This window comes from Lepeophtheirus salmonis, chromosome 14 (assembly GCF_016086655.4).
Source record: "Lepeophtheirus salmonis chromosome 14, UVic_Lsal_1.4, whole genome shotgun sequence".
Classification (NCBI taxonomy): domain Eukaryota; kingdom Metazoa; phylum Arthropoda; class Copepoda; order Siphonostomatoida; family Caligidae; genus Lepeophtheirus; species Lepeophtheirus salmonis.
The window spans coordinates 11172630-11189111 of NC_052144.2; the positions used below are offsets into that span (position 1 = coordinate 11172630).

Genomic DNA, 16482 nt, shown 5'->3' on the forward strand with positions numbered 1-16482 from the left:
TTTATGTCAAAAATTTATCAAGCTTAAGACCAGTATCACTGAGATTGAAGACGACAGTACGAATTTTTATATAATGTTAAATATGTAAATGCGAAGATAATTATCAGATAAGACTCAAAAAAATATATTTATTATATATCGGTGTACCTAATAAATAAGTTATCGTATTTATATTGTTATTAGTACATATACGCTCATTACTTCCTTTTTATTTAATTTCTTTTAAAATTTGTCAATTTCATATTTGATCTTAGAAGGCTAAAGCTCGTATATAATGAAACTTAATTTATAGAAATGTATTTTTGTAATGGATAGCTTTGAAATAATTTTTCATAAAACCCATCAAGTTATATTTATAATATTTTCCAAGGAATTCAATAATATATATATATATATAGATAATAATTAATAAACGTGTCGTGATTCTTATTTCATAATGAATTTACTCTCATATTCATTATAAGGATATAGACAAGTTATATTTACATAACTAATGAAAAAGTAACGTTAATTACTGTGTATTAATTTGGTCAATAATAATAGTTTTCTTTTGATAATAATGGGAAGACATATGAAAAACATGCTGGTCATATCAAAAGATCTTCTTTGAATTTATTATCACAAAGAACATGTCCTTCTGAATATTAACAGTAATCTCGATCTCAATGTATACTAGTGGAAATTCTAACAGGTAGTTCAAATGAAAAAAAATTATATTTAAATGGACGTTACTTAAAAGAGTTTCCTTAATCATTGATGCAGAAATCAATAAATAAATAAAAACATTGCTTTCGTGAATGATGACTATTTTCACTTTATATTCTTAGAATAGAAAACATAGTTGTTTATGAAGTCGATCTTTAAGAACTCCCTGTCTGATTATAGATAATTTCGTAAGAAAGACAATTCTGCTGTAAACACAAAAAAAAAACGAATTAAGTTTGTCTTCCTATATATTGTATTTTCAAAATTTTCTTCGTTTGTAAAAACTATAAAATTTGAAATTTTCTTCGTTTGTAAATACTATAAAATTCGAGTTATTTTGTCTTAGAATATCCCATACCCAGGAAATTTTGGAGTATTCCTCCTAAAGAAAAAAATTAGAATGCAATGATTAACAGAGATAGCTTGATTAATTATCATAACCAAAACATCACTTACCATAAAAAGACTATATATTTTACGCGTGTCAGTACCCCAATTGTTTATAATTATTTGTTATCTATAATTAATTTAAATCTTCGAAAAAAAATTAAATCTGATTCGTATAAAAACCTGTATTGGGCTTCTAAAATATATTAGCCAGTTTATTTATTACGTCATCAATGAACCAACATACTAAGGCATAACGAATCTGATTGAAAGTTTCAATCATAAATCGTTCCAGTGACTGATATTCAGCAACGAATCCACTGTCTCTCTTGACCATTAATAATCAATATTCGTACAACAATGAATTAAATAATAATCATAAGAAATAAATTTCTAGAACAAGGAAAAACTTTAATTTGAGTTCATTTCCAATTGAAAGGGCAATTTCTTCTGTTGATAAAGAAAATTAGAAAATAAACCATTTTTGGATATGGATCAATAATGGTTTTGAGATGTTTTTCTTTTAACCCGTTAAAAATCAAGAACTCTGGAATTATATTGTTCATATATATAACAACTTTTTGAATTGTTTTACAAAATTCATAAATTACTCAAAAATACATATATGTTGTGCGTTAACATAAAAATAATCTTGAGCCAAAATCAAGCAAGGAGAAAATTCCAATATATATTTTTTTTTTCATATATATATAAATCCCAATTTTTCATAGTGAGTCAATTATAGGCATTGTATTCAAACATGTTCAGATACCCAAGAATTCTAATTATAGTTTTATTTAAGAGACTTGTATTGCTACCAAATTTGCCTTTATAATAAAATCTATCTATTTCTCATTCTTTGATTGTGACAATCAATTTCGGCTTGTTTAAATTTGAATCTAAATGATTTGTTGATAGAAATTGAAGAAAATTATTTAAAGAACAGAAATGTAATGCATAATCAATTTTAAAAAAAATCATTCTCGCTTGTTTTTATGTTGCAAGCCATATATTTCAATAAAAAAATGGATTTATGGGTTATTGATATAGAAAAATTGGCTATAACAACACTCATACTTTCTGTCTATAAGCAAAAATTCGTTTCAAGAATGAGATTTGATCTTGTTGAATCCCTCTTCTTCAGTCCTTATTCTAGCTACTAAAGAAGTTTAAATACTGTTTTAATTTATTTCTTCTAATAATTAAAGTATTTAACAAAATTAGGTTTACCCCTTTCTTTTCTGTAACACTAACATAAACCATTTGATTTTTAAAAGAAGTTCCAATTCAAAACTACTATGTACCATATCATTAAAGGAGGTCATTATTTTTGACATTTTCTCAATTTCAATATTCCCGACAAATTGTAAAAATACCAAGTTCATGATAAACCGTTGCTGATTATCTAAGAGTTTGATGAATTCATAATTATATAAAATATATTTGTGAAAAAATCCAGTAATAATGAGGAGAATCTAAATTTCATTTCAAAACTTTGTATTCGTGCATATGAAATTATAAGAAATAAATGAAATTTGTCTCAAGTAGGATCTGATATTGGGAGATCATTAACAATCAATATGAAATCGATGAAAACGATGGAGATAAGTGTAGACTCTTTAAGAAAATGAGGCAAGTATTAGTTTTTAAATAAATATATGTTTATATTTTGTCTGTTTTTTCTTATAGGTACATAGTAACAATATATGTATTATGTGTGAATTGAAGAAAATAGAGTAATCATTTATTTGGCATAAGAGGGAAGATATTGGGCCAAAGGAGCGGGAGCACCATAACCCGATCCAGCACCATCACCAGTAGAGGCTTCAGGAAGTTCAGTGACAATATCAGCAACGAATCCACTGTCTCCTTCAACGGTATAAGACACAGTCATGATTTTTCCATCAGCAAGCTTGACCTTGTATTCACCAGAGACGATTCCACCTTCAGCTTGTTCCTCAGCACTGAAGTCATTTCCGGATTCAGCATCAAGAACAGCGTAGTTGAAAGCATAAGGAGGAGTTGGTTCAGGGGCAGCAGGTTCAGCTTGTCCAGCAGCAGCATAGGTTGGTTGAGGAGCAGTTGGTGCTCCATAAGCAGGTTGAGGTGGAGGAGGTGGTGGTGGTGCTCCGTAGGATGGTGGGGGTGCTCCATATGAGGAAGGAGCAGATGGAGCTCCTTGAGCAACGGCAAAGGCAAGACAAAGAGTAGAAGCAAGCTTGAAAAACATTTTGATGGAACTCTGAACGATCTTCAAATGATGATGAACTGAAGATGATCTTGTCTTTTTATATCCATTCCTTGCTACATGAAAATTTGTGACGCTTCTTCTTTACTACTTGTTTGACCCGTTTTGTTCGAGCGCTCATTTTAAGGCAATTTTAACCCAAAAACAAAACAAAAACGTACAACAATGAATTAAATAATAATCATACCAAGGGTAGTAGAATTTCTGCGATTGATTTAACAAGGAAAAACTTAAGTTGAGTTCATTTCCAATTGAAAGGGCAATTTCTTCTGTTGATAAAGCAAAATTAGAAAATAAACCATTTTTGGATATGGATCAATAATGGTTTTGACGTTTTATGTTTTTCTTTTAAGGTTAAAAACAAGAACTCTGGATTTTATATTGTTCATATATATAACAACTTTTTGAATTGTTTTACAAAATTCATAAATTACTCAAAAATACATATATGTTGTGCGTTAACATAAAAATAATCTTGAGCCAAAATCAAGCGAAGGAGAAAATTCCAATATATATTTTTTTACTTCATATATATATAAATCCCAATTTTTCATAGTGAGTCAATTATAGGCATTGTATTCAAACATGTTCAGATACCCAAGAATTCTAATTATAGTTTTATTTAAGAGACTTGTATTGCTACCAAATTTGCCTTTATAATAAAATCTATCTATTTCTCATTCTTTGATTGTGACAATCAATTTCGGCTTGTTTAAATTTGAATCTAAATGATTTGTTGATAGAAATTGAAGAAAATTATTTAAAGAACAGAAATGTAATGCATAATCAATTTAAAAAAAAAAATCATTCTCGCTTGTTTTTATGTTGCAAGCCATATATTTCAATAAAAAAAAATGGATTTATGGGTTATTGATATAGAAAAATTGGCTATAACAACACTCATACTTTCTGTCTATAAGCAAAAATTCGTTTCAAGAATGAGATTTGATCTTGTTGAATCCCTCTTCTTCAGTCCTTATTCTAGCTACTAAAGAAGTTTAAATACTGTTTTAATTTATTTCTTCTAATAATTAAAGTATTTAACAAAATTAGGTTTACCCCTTTCTTTTCTGTAACACTAACATAAACCATTTGATTTTTAAAAGAAGTTCCAATTCAAAACTACTATGTACCATATCATTAAAGGAGGTCATTATTTTTGACATTTTCTCAATTTCAATATTCCCGACAAATTGTAAAAATACCAAGTTCATGATAAACCGTTGCTGATTATCTAAGAGTTTGATGAATTCATAATTATATAAAATATATTTGTGAAAAAATCCAGTAATAATGAGGAGAATCTAAATTTCATTTCAAAACTTTGTATTCGTGCATATGAAATTATAAGAAATAAATGAAATTTGTCTCAAGTAGGATCTGATATTGGGAGATCATTAACAATCAATATGAAATCGATGAAAACGATGGAGATAAGTGTAGACTCTTTAAGAAAATGAGGCAAGTATTAGTTTTTAAATAAATATATGTTTATATTTTGTCTGTTTTTTCTTATAGGTACATAGTAACAATATATGTATTATGTGTGAATTGAAGAAAATAGAGTAATCATTTATTTGGCATAAGAGGGAAGATATTGGGCCAAAGGAGCGGGAGCACCATAACCCGATCCAGCACCATCACCAGTAGAGGCTTCAGGAAGTTCAGTGACAATATCAGCAACGAATCCACTGTCTCCTTCAACGGTATAAGACACAGTCATGATTTTTCCATCAGCAAGCTTGACCTTGTATTCACCAGAGACGATTCCACCTTCAGCTTGTTCCTCAGCACTGAAGTCATTTCCGGATTCAGCATCAAGAACAGCGTAGTTGAAAGCATAAGGAGGAGTTGGTTCAGGGGCAGCAGGTTCAGCTTGTCCAGCAGCAGCATAGGTTGGTTGAGGAGCAGTTGGTGCTCCATAAGCAGGTTGAGGTGGAGGAGGTGGTGGTGGTGCTCCGTAGGATGGTGGGGGTGCTCCATATGAGGAAGGAGCAGATGGAGCTCCTTGAGCAACGGCAAAGGCAAGACAAAGAGTAGAAGCAAGCTTGAAAAACATTTTGATGGAACTCTGAACGATCTTCAAATGATGATGAACTGAAGATGATCTTGTCTTTTTATATCCATTCCTTGCTACATGAAAATTTGTGACGCTTCTTCTTTACTACTTGTTTGACCCGTTTTGTTCGAGCGCTCATTTTAAGGCAATTTTAACCCAAAAACAAAACAAAAACGTACAACAATGAATTAAATAATAATCATACCAAGGGTAGTAGAATTTCTGCGATTGATTTAACAAGGAAAAACTTAAGTTGAGTTCATTTCCAATTGAAAGGGCAATTTCTTCTGTTGATAAAGCAAAATTAGAAAATAAACCATTTTTGGATATGGATCAATAATGGTTTTGACGTTTTATGTTTTTCTTTTAAGGTTAAAAACAAGAACTCTGGATTTTATATTGTTCATATATATAACAACTTTTTGAATTGTTTTACAAAATTCATAAATTACTCAAAAATACATATATGTTGTGCGTTAACATAAAAATAATCTTGAGCCAAAATCAAGCGAAGGAGAAAATTCCAATATATATTTTTTTTTACTTCATATATATATAAATCCCAATTTTTCATAGTGAGTCAATTATAGGCATTGTATTCAAACATGTTCAGATACCCAAGAATTCTAATTATAGTTTTATTTAAGAGACTTGTATTGCTACCAAATTTGCCTTTATAATAAAATCTATCTATTTCTCATTCTTTGATTGTGACAATCAATTTCGGCTTGTTTAAATTTGAATCTAAATGATTTGTTGATAGAAATTGAAGAAAATTATTTAAAGAACAGAAATGTAATGCATAATCAATTTTAAAAAAATCATTCTCGCTTGTTTTTATGTTGCAAGCCATATATTTCAATAAAAAAATGGATTTATGGGTTATTGATATAGAAAAATTGGCTATAACAACACTCATACTTTCTGTCTATAAGCAAAAATTCGTTTCAAGAATGAGATTTGATCTTGTTGAATCCCTCTTCTTCAGTCCTTATTCTAGCTACTAAAGAAGTTTAAATACTGTTTTAATTTATTTCTTCTAATAATTAAAGTATTTAACAAAATTAGGTTTACCCCTTTCTTTTCTGTAACACTAACATAAACCATTTGATTTTTAAAAGAAGTTCCAATTCAAAACTACTATGTACCATATCATTAAAGGAGGTCATTATTTTTGACATTTTCTCAATTTCAATATTCCCGACAAATTGTAAAAATACCAAGTTCATGATAAACCGTTGCTGATTATCTAAGAGTTTGATGAATTCATAATTATATAAAATATATTTGTGAAAAAATCCAGTAATAATGAGGAGAATCTAAATTTCATTTCAAAACTTTGTATTCGTGCATATGAAATTATAAGAAATAAATGAAATTTGTCTCAAGTAGGATCTGATATTGGGAGATCATTAACAATCAATATGAAATCGATGAAAACGATGGAGATAAGTGTAGACTCTTTAAGAAAATGAGGCAAGTATTAGTTTTTAAATAAATATATGTTTATATTTTGTCTGTTTTTTCTTATAGGTACATAGTAACAATATATGTATTATGTGTGAATTGAAGAAAATAGAGTAATCATTTATTTGGCATAAGAGGGAAGATATTGGGCCAAAGGAGCGGGAGCACCATAACCCGATCCAGCACCATCACCAGTAGAGGCTTCAGGAAGTTCAGTGACAATATCAGCAACGAATCCACTGTCTCCTTCAACGGTATAAGACACAGTCATGATTTTTCCATCAGCAAGCTTGACCTTGTATTCACCAGAGACGATTCCACCTTCAGCTTGTTCCTCAGCACTGAAGTCATTTCCGGATTCAGCATCAAGAACAGCGTAGTTGAAAGCATAAGGAGGAGTTGGTTCAGGGGCAGCAGGTTCAGCTTGTCCAGCAGCAGCATAGGTTGGTTGAGGAGCAGTTGGTGCTCCATAAGCAGGTTGAGGTGGAGGAGGTGGTGGTGGTGCTCCGTAGGATGGTGGGGGTGCTCCATATGAGGAAGGAGCAGATGGAGCTCCTTGAGCAACGGCAAAGGCAAGACAAAGAGTAGAAGCAAGCTTGAAAAACATTTTGATGGAACTCTGAACGATCTTCAAATGATGATGAACTGAAGATGATCTTGTCTTTTTATATCCATTCCTTGCTACATGAAAATTTGTGACGCTTCTTCTTTACTACTTGTTTGACCCGTTTTGTTCGAGCGCTCATTTTAAGGCAATTTTAACCCAAAAACAAAACAAAAACGTACAACAATGAATTAAATAATAATCATACCAAGGGTAGTAGAATTTCTGCGATTGATTTAACAAGGAAAAACTTAAGTTGAGTTCATTTCCAATTGAAAGGGCAATTTCTTCTGTTGATAAAGCAAAATTAGAAAATAAACCATTTTTGGATATGGATCAATAATGGTTTTGACGTTTTATGTTTTTCTTTTAAGGTTAAAAACAAGAACTCTGGATTTTATATTGTTCATATATATAACAACTTTTTGAATTGTTTTACAAAATTCATAAATTACTCAAAAATACATATATGTTGTGCGTTAACATAAAAATAATCTTGAGCCAAAATCAAGCGAAGGAGAAAATTCCAATATATATTTTTTTACTTCATATATATATAAATCCCAATTTTTCATAGTGAGTCAATTATAGGCATTGTATTCAAACATGTTCAGATACCCAAGAATTCTAATTATAGTTTTATTTAAGAGACTTGTATTGCTACCAAATTTGCCTTTATAATAAAATCTATCTATTTCTCATTCTTTGATTGTGACAATCAATTTCGGCTTGTTTAAATTTGAATCTAAATGATTTGTTGATAGAAATTGAAGAAAATTATTTAAAGAACAGAAATGTAATGCATAATCAATTTTTAAAAAAAATCATTCTCGCTTGTTTTTATGTTGCAAGCCATATATTTCAATAAAAAAATGGATTATGGGTTATTGATATAGAAAAATTGGCTATAACAACACTCATACTTTCTGTCTATAAGCAAAAATTCGTTTCAAGAATGAGATTTGATCTTGTTGAATCCCTCTTCTTCAGTCCTTATTCTAGCTACTAAAGAAGTTTAAATACTGTTTTAATTTATTTCTTCTAATAATTAAAGTATTTAACAAAATTAGGTTTACCCCTTTCTTTTCTGTAACACTAACATAAACCATTTGATTTTTAAAAGAAGTTCCAATTCAAAACTACTATGTACCATATCATTAAAGGAGGTCATTATTTTTGACATTTTCTCAATTTCAATATTCCCGACAAATTGTAAAAATACCAAGTTCATGATAAACCGTTGCTGATTATCTAAGAGTTTGATGAATTCATAATTATATAAAATATATTTGTGAAAAAATCCAGTAATAATGAGGAGAATCTAAATTTCATTTCAAAACTTTGTATTCGTGCATATGAAATTATAAGAAATAAATGAAATTTGTCTCAAGTAGGATCTGATATTGGGAGATCATTAACAATCAATATGAAATCGATGAAAACGATGGAGATAAGTGTAGACTCTTTAAGAAAATGAGGCAAGTATTAGTTTTTAAATAAATATATGTTTATATTTTGTCTGTTTTTTCTTATAGGTACATAGTAACAATATATGTATTATGTGTGAATTGAAGAAAATAGAGTAATCATTTATTTGGCATAAGAGGGAAGATATTGGGCCAAAGGAGCGGGAGCACCATAACCCGATCCAGCACCATCACCAGTAGAGGCTTCAGGAAGTTCAGTGACAATATCAGCAACGAATCCACTGTCTCCTTCAACGGTATAAGACACAGTCATGATTTTTCCATCAGCAAGCTTGACCTTGTATTCACCAGAGACGATTCCACCTTCAGCTTGTTCCTCAGCACTGAAGTCATTTCCGGATTCAGCATCAAGAACAGCGTAGTTGAAAGCATAAGGAGGAGTTGGTTCAGGGGCAGCAGGTTCAGCTTGTCCAGCAGCAGCATAGGTTGGTTGAGGAGCAGTTGGTGCTCCATAAGCAGGTTGAGGTGGAGGAGGTGGTGGTGGTGCTCCGTAGGATGGTGGGGGTGCTCCATATGAGGAAGGAGCAGATGGAGCTCCTTGAGCAACGGCAAAGGCAAGACAAAGAGTAGAAGCAAGCTTGAAAAACATTTTGATGGAACTCTGAACGATCTTCAAATGATGATGAACTGAAGATGATCTTGTCTTTTTATATCCATTCCTTGCTACATGAAAATTTGTGACGCTTCTTCTTTACTACTTGTTTGACCCGTTTTGTTCGAGCGCTCATTTTAAGGCAATTTTAACCCAAAAAACAAAACAAAAACGTACAACAATGAATTAAATAATAATCATACCAAGGGTAGTAGAATTTCTGCGATTGATTTAACAAGGAAAAACTTAAGTTGAGTTCATTTCCAATTGAAAGGGCAATTTCTTCTGTTGATAAAGCAAAATTAGAAAATAAACCATTTTTGGATATGGATCAATAATGGTTTTGACGTTTTATGTTTTTCTTTTAAGGTTAAAAACAAGAACTCTGGATTTTATATTGTTCATATATATAACAACTTTTTGAATTGTTTTACAAAATTCATAAATTACTCAAAAATACATATATGTTGTGCGTTAACATAAAAATAATCTTGAGCCAAAATCAAGCGAAGGAGAAAATTCCAATATATATTTTTTTACTTCATATATATATAAATCCCAATTTTTCATAGTGAGTCAATTATAGGCATTGTATTCAAACATGTTCAGATACCCAAGAATTCTAATTATAGTTTTATTTAAGAGACTTGTATTGCTACCAAATTTGCCTTTATAATAAAATCTATCTATTTCTCATTCTTTGATTGTGACAATCAATTTCGGCTTGTTTAAATTTGAATCTAAATGATTTGTTGATAGAAATTGAAGAAAATTATTTAAAGAACAGAAATGTAATGCATAATCAATTTAAAAAAATCATTCTCGCTTGTTTTTATGTTGCAAGCCATATATTTCAATAAAAAAATGGATTTATGGGTTATTGATATAGAAAAATTGGCTATAACAACACTCATACTTTCTGTCTATAAGCAAAAATTCGTTTCAAGAATGAGATTTGATCTTGTTGAATCCCTCTTCTTCAGTCCTTATTCTAGCTACTAAAGAAGTTTAAATACTGTTTTAATTTATTTCTTCTAATAATTAAAGTATTTAACAAAATTAGGTTTACCCCTTTCTTTTCTGTAACACTAACATAAACCATTTGATTTTTAAAAGAAGTTCCAATTCAAAACTACTATGTACCATATCATTAAAGGAGGTCATTATTTTTGACATTTTCTCAATTTCAATATTCCCGACAAATTGTAAAAATACCAAGTTCATGATAAACCGTTGCTGATTATCTAAGAGTTTGATGAATTCATAATTATATAAAATATATTTGTGAAAAAATCCAGTAATAATGAGGAGAATCTCAATTTCATTTCAAAACTTTGTATTCGTGCATATGAAATTATAAGAAATAAATGAAATTTGTCTCAAGTAGGATCTGATATTGGGAGATCATTAACAATCAATATGAAATCGATGAAAACGATGGAGATAAGTGTAGACTCTTTAAGAAAATGAGGCAAGTATTAGTTTTTAAATAAATATATGTTTATATTTTGTCTGTTTTTTCTTATAGGTACATAGTAACAATATATGTATTATGTGTGAATTGAAGAAAATAGAGTAATCATTTATTTGGCATAAGAGGGAAGATATTGGGCCAAAGGAGCGGGAGCACCATAACCCGATCCAGCACCATCACCAGTAGAGGCTTCAGGAAGTTCAGTGACAATATCAGCAACGAATCCACTGTCTCCTTCAACGGTATAAGACACAGTCATGATTTTTCCATCAGCAAGCTTGACCTTGTATTCACCAGAGACGATTCCACCTTCAGCTTGTTCCTCAGCACTGAAGTCATTTCCGGATTCAGCATCAAGAACAGCGTAGTTGAAAGCATAAGGAGGAGTTGGTTCAGGGGCAGCAGGTTCAGCTTGTCCAGCAGCAGCATAGGTTGGTTGAGGAGCAGTTGGTGCTCCATAAGCAGGTTGAGGTGGAGGAGGTGGTGGTGGTGCTCCGTAGGATGGTGGGGGTGCTCCATATGAGGAAGGAGCAGATGGAGCTCCTTGAGCAACGGCAAAGGCAAGACAAAGAGTAGAAGCAAGCTTGAAAAACATTTTGATGGAACTCTGAACGATCTTCAAATGATGATGAACTGAAGATGATCTTGTCTTTTTATATCCATTCCTTGCTACATGAAAATTTGTGACGCTTCTTCTTTACTACTTGTTTGACCCGTTTTGTTCGAGCGCTCATTTTAAGGCAATTTTAACCCAAAAAACAAAACAAAAACGTACAACAATGAATTAAATAATAATCATACCAAGGGTAGTAGAATTTCTGCGATTGATTTAACAAGGAAAAACTTAAGTTGAGTTCATTTCCAATTGAAAGGGCAATTTCTTCTGTTGATAAAGCAAAATTAGAAAATAAACCATTTTTGGATATGGATCAATAATGGTTTTGACGTTTTATGTTTTTCTTTTAAGGTTAAAAACAAGAACTCTGGATTTTATATTGTTCATATATATAACAACTTTTTGAATTGTTTTACAAAATTCATAAATTACTCAAAAATACATATATGTTGTGCGTTAACATAAAAATAATCTTGAGCCAAAATCAAGCGAAGGAGAAAATTCCAATATATATTTTTTTACTTCATATATATATAAATCCCAATTTTTCATAGTGAGTCAATTATAGGCATTGTATTCAAACATGTTCAGATACCCAAGAATTCTAATTATAGTTTTATTTAAGAGACTTGTATTGCTACCAAATTTGCCTTTATAATAAAATCTATCTATTTCTCATTCTTTGATTGTGACAATCAATTTCGGCTTGTTTAAATTTGAATCTAAATGATTTGTTGATAGAAATTGAAGAAAATTATTTAAAGAACAGAAATGTAATGCATAATCAATTTTTAAAAAAAATCATTCTCGCTTGTTTTTATGTTGCAAGCCATATATTTCAATAAAAAAATGGATTTATGGGTTATTGATATAGAAAAATTGGCTATAACAACACTCATACTTTCTGTCTATAAGCAAAAATTCGTTTCAAGAATGAGATTTGATCTTGTTGAATCCCTCTTCTTCAGTCCTTATTCTAGCTACTAAAGAAGTTTAAATACTGTTTTAATTTATTTCTTCTAATAATTAAAGTATTTAACAAAATTAGGTTTACCCCTTTCTTTTCTGTAACACTAACATAAACCATTTGATTTTTAAAAGAAGTTCCAATTCAAAACTACTATGTACCATATCATTAAAGGAGGTCATTATTTTTGACATTTTCTCAATTTCAATATTCCCGACAAATTGTAAAAATACCAAGTTCATGATAAACCGTTGCTGATTATCTAAGAGTTTGATGAATTCATAATTATATAAAATATATTTGTGAAAAAATCCAGTAATAATGAGGAGAATCTCAATTTCATTTCAAAACTTTGTATTCGTGCATATGAAATTATAAGAAATAAATGAAATTTGTCTCAAGTAGGATCTGATATTGGGAGATCATTAACAATCAATATGAAATCGATGAAAACGATGGAGATAAGTGTAGACTCTTTAAGAAAATGAGGCAAGTATTAGTTTTTAAATAAATATATGTTTATATTTTGTCTGTTTTTTCTTATAGGTACATAGTAACAATATATGTATTATGTGTGAATTGAAGAAAATAGAGTAATCATTTATTTGGCATAAGAGGGAAGATATTGGGCCAAAGGAGCGGGAGCACCATAACCCGATCCAGCACCATCACCAGTAGAGGCTTCAGGAAGTTCAGTGACAATATCAGCAACGAATCCACTGTCTCCTTCAACGGTATAAGACACAGTCATGATTTTTCCATCAGCAAGCTTGACCTTGTATTCACCAGAGACGATTCCACCTTCAGCTTGTTCCTCAGCACTGAAGTCATTTCCGGATTCAGCATCAAGAACAGCGTAGTTGAAAGCATAAGGAGGAGTTGGTTCAGGGGCAGCAGGTTCAGCTTGTCCAGCAGCAGCATAGGTTGGTTGAGGAGCAGTTGGTGCTCCATAAGCAGGTTGAGGTGGAGGAGGTGGTGGTGGTGCTCCGTAGGATGGTGGGGGTGCTCCATATGAGGAAGGAGCAGATGGAGCTCCTTGAGCAACGGCAAAGGCAAGACAAAGAGTAGAAGCAAGCTTGAAAAACATTTTGATGGAACTCTGAACGATCTTCAAATGATGATGAACTGAAGATGATCTTGTCTTTTTATATCCATTCCTTGCTACATGAAAATTTGTGACGCTTCTTCTTTACTACTTGTTTGACCCGTTTTGTTCGAGCGCTCATTTTAAGGCAATTTTAACCCAAAAAACAAAACAAAAACGTACAACAATGAATTAAATAATAATCATACCAAGGGTAGTAGAATTTCTGCGATTGATTTAACAAGGAAAAACTTAAGTTGAGTTCATTTCCAATTGAAAGGGCAATTTCTTCTGTTGATAAAGCAAAATTAGAAAATAAACCATTTTTGGATATGGATCAATAATGGTTTTGACGTTTTATGTTTTTCTTTTAAGGTTAAAAACAAGAACTCTGGATTTTATATTGTTCATATATATAACAACTTTTTGAATTGTTTTACAAAATTCATAAATTACTCAAAAATACATATATGTTGTGCGTTAACATAAAAATAATCTTGAGCCAAAATCAAGCGAAGGAGAAAATTCCAATATATATTTTTTTACTTCATATATATATAAATCCCAATTTTTCATAGTGAGTCAATTATAGGCATTGTATTCAAACATGTTCAGATACCCAAGAATTCTAATTATAGTTTTATTTAAGAGACTTGTATTGCTACCAAATTTGCCTTTATAATAAAATCTATCTATTTCTCATTCTTTGATTGTGACAATCAATTTCGGCTTGTTTAAATTTGAATCTAAATGATTTGTTGATAGAAATTGAAGAAAATTATTTAAAGAACAGAAATGTAATGCATAATCAATTTTTAAAAAAATCATTCTCGCTTGTTTTTATGTTGCAAGCCATATATTTCAATAAAAAAAAATGGATTTATGGGTTATTGATATAGAAAAATTGGCTATAACAACACTCATACTTTCTGTCTATAAGCAAAAATTCGTTTCAAGAATGAGATTTGATCTTGTTGAATCCCTCTTCTTCAGTCCTTATTCTAGCTACTAAAGAAGTTTAAATACTGTTTTAATTTATTTCTTCTAATAATTAAAGTATTTAACAAAATTAGGTTTACCCCTTTCTTTTCTGTAACACTAACATAAACCATTTGATTTTTAAAAGAAGTTCCAATTCAAAACTACTATGTACCATATCATTAAAGGAGGTCATTATTTTTGACATTTTCTCAATTTCAATATTCCCGACAAATTGTAAAAATACCAAGTTCATGATAAACCGTTGCTGATTATCTAAGAGTTTGATGAATTCATAATTATATAAAATATATTTGTGAAAAAATCCAGTAATAATGAGGAGAATCTAAATTTCATTTCAAAACTTTGTATTCGTGCATATGAAATTATAAGAAATAAATGAAATTTGTCTCAAGTAGGATCTGATATTGGGAGATCATTAACAATCAATATGAAATCGATGAAAACGATGGAGATAAGTGTAGACTCTTTAAGAAAATGAGGCAAGTATTAGTTTTTAAATAAATATATGTTTATATTTTGTCTGTTTTTTCTTATAGGTACATAGTAACAATATATGTATTATGTGTGAATTGAAGAAAATAGAGTAATCATTTATTTGGCATAAGAGGGAAGATATTGGGCCAAAGGAGCGGGAGCACCATAACCCGATCCAGCACCATCACCAGTAGAGGCTTCAGGAAGTTCAGTGACAATATCAGCAACGAATCCACTGTCTCCTTCAACGGTATAAGACACAGTCATGATTTTTCCATCAGCAAGCTTGACCTTGTATTCACCAGAGACGATTCCACCTTCAGCTTGTTCCTCAGCACTGAAGTCATTTCCGGATTCAGCATCAAGAACAGCGTAGTTGAAAGCATAAGGAGGAGTTGGTTCAGGGGCAGCAGGTTCAGCTTGTCCAGCAGCAGCATAGGTTGGTTGAGGAGCAGTTGGTGCTCCATAAGCAGGTTGAGGTGGAGGAGGTGGTGGTGGTGCTCCGTAGGATGGTGGGGGTGCTCCATATGAGGAAGGAGCAGATGGAGCTCCTTGAGCAACGGCAAAGGCAAGACAAAGAGTAGAAGCAAGCTTGAAAAACATTTTGATGGAACTCTGAACGATCTTCAAATGATGATGAACTGAAGATGATCTTGTCTTTTTATATCCATTCCTTGCTACATGAAAATTTGTGACGCTTCTTCTTTACTACTTGTTTGACCCGTTTTGTTCGAGCGCTCATTTTAAGGCAATTTTAACCCAAAAAACAAAACAAAAACGTACAACAATGAATTAAATAATAATCATACCAAGGGTAGTAGAATTTCTGCGATTGATTTAACAAGGAAAAACTTAAGTTGAGTTCATTTCCAATTGAAAGGGCAATTTCTTCTGTTGATAAAGCAAAATTAGAAAATAAACCATTTTTGGATATGGATCAATAATGGTTTTGACGTTTTATGTTTTTCTTTTAAGGTTAAAAACAAGAACTCTGGATTTTATATTGTTCATATATATAACAACTTTTTGAATTGTTTTACAAAATTCATAAATTACTCAAAAATACATATATGTTGTGCGTTAACATAAAAATAATCTTGAGCCAAAATCAAGCGAAGGAGAAAATTCCAATATATATTTTTTTACTTCATATATATATAAATCCCAATTTTTCATAGTGAGTCAATTATAGGCATTGTATTCAAACATGTTCAGATACCCAAGAATTCTAATTATAGTTTTATTTAAGAGACTTGTATTGCTACCAAATTTGCCTTTATAATAAAATCTATCTATTTCTCATTCTTTGATTGTGA

The 16482-nt window shown here is 30.9% G+C and overlaps 7 protein-coding genes across 7 annotated transcripts; all 7 read right to left on the reverse strand.

The window, feature by feature from the left end:
- Positions 1 to 2731: 2731 nt before the first annotated feature.
- On the reverse strand, positions 2732 to 3349 carry LOC121129584 (uncharacterized). The gene has a single exon (XM_040725304.2). It carries the CDS (start codon positions 3320 to 3322, stop codon positions 2837 to 2839), a length of 486 nt encoding a protein of 161 aa, XP_040581238.1. The 5' UTR covers positions 3323 to 3349; the 3' UTR covers positions 2732 to 2836.
- Positions 3350 to 4808: 1459 nt separating this feature from the next.
- Positions 4809 to 5426, reverse strand: LOC121129597 (uncharacterized). Its single transcript, XM_040725322.2, has one exon. It carries the CDS (start codon positions 5397 to 5399, stop codon positions 4914 to 4916), a length of 486 nt encoding a protein of 161 aa, XP_040581256.1. The 5' UTR covers positions 5400 to 5426; the 3' UTR covers positions 4809 to 4913.
- A 1456-nt stretch (positions 5427 to 6882) lies between these two features.
- Positions 6883 to 7500, reverse strand: LOC121129590 (uncharacterized). The gene has a single exon (XM_040725309.2). It carries the CDS (start codon positions 7471 to 7473, stop codon positions 6988 to 6990), a length of 486 nt encoding a protein of 161 aa, XP_040581243.1. The 5' UTR covers positions 7474 to 7500; the 3' UTR covers positions 6883 to 6987.
- Positions 7501 to 8955: 1455 nt separating this feature from the next.
- Positions 8956 to 9573, reverse strand: LOC121129582 (uncharacterized). The gene has a single exon (XM_040725302.2). The coding sequence runs from the start codon at positions 9544 to 9546 to the stop codon at positions 9061 to 9063; it is 486 nt and encodes a 161-aa protein (XP_040581236.1). The 5' UTR covers positions 9547 to 9573; the 3' UTR covers positions 8956 to 9060.
- Positions 9574 to 11027: 1454 nt separating this feature from the next.
- Positions 11028 to 11645, reverse strand: LOC121129581 (uncharacterized). The gene has a single exon (XM_040725301.2). The coding sequence runs from the start codon at positions 11616 to 11618 to the stop codon at positions 11133 to 11135; it is 486 nt and encodes a 161-aa protein (XP_040581235.1). The 5' UTR covers positions 11619 to 11645; the 3' UTR covers positions 11028 to 11132.
- A 1457-nt stretch (positions 11646 to 13102) lies between these two features.
- LOC121129586 (uncharacterized) lies at positions 13103 to 13720 on the reverse strand. Its single transcript, XM_040725306.2, has one exon. It carries the CDS (start codon positions 13691 to 13693, stop codon positions 13208 to 13210), a length of 486 nt encoding a protein of 161 aa, XP_040581240.1. The 5' UTR covers positions 13694 to 13720; the 3' UTR covers positions 13103 to 13207.
- A 1458-nt stretch (positions 13721 to 15178) lies between these two features.
- Positions 15179 to 15796, reverse strand: LOC121129571 (uncharacterized). The gene has a single exon (XM_040725293.2). It carries the CDS (start codon positions 15767 to 15769, stop codon positions 15284 to 15286), a length of 486 nt encoding a protein of 161 aa, XP_040581227.1. The 5' UTR covers positions 15770 to 15796; the 3' UTR covers positions 15179 to 15283.
- Positions 15797 to 16482: the final 686 nt, after the last annotated feature.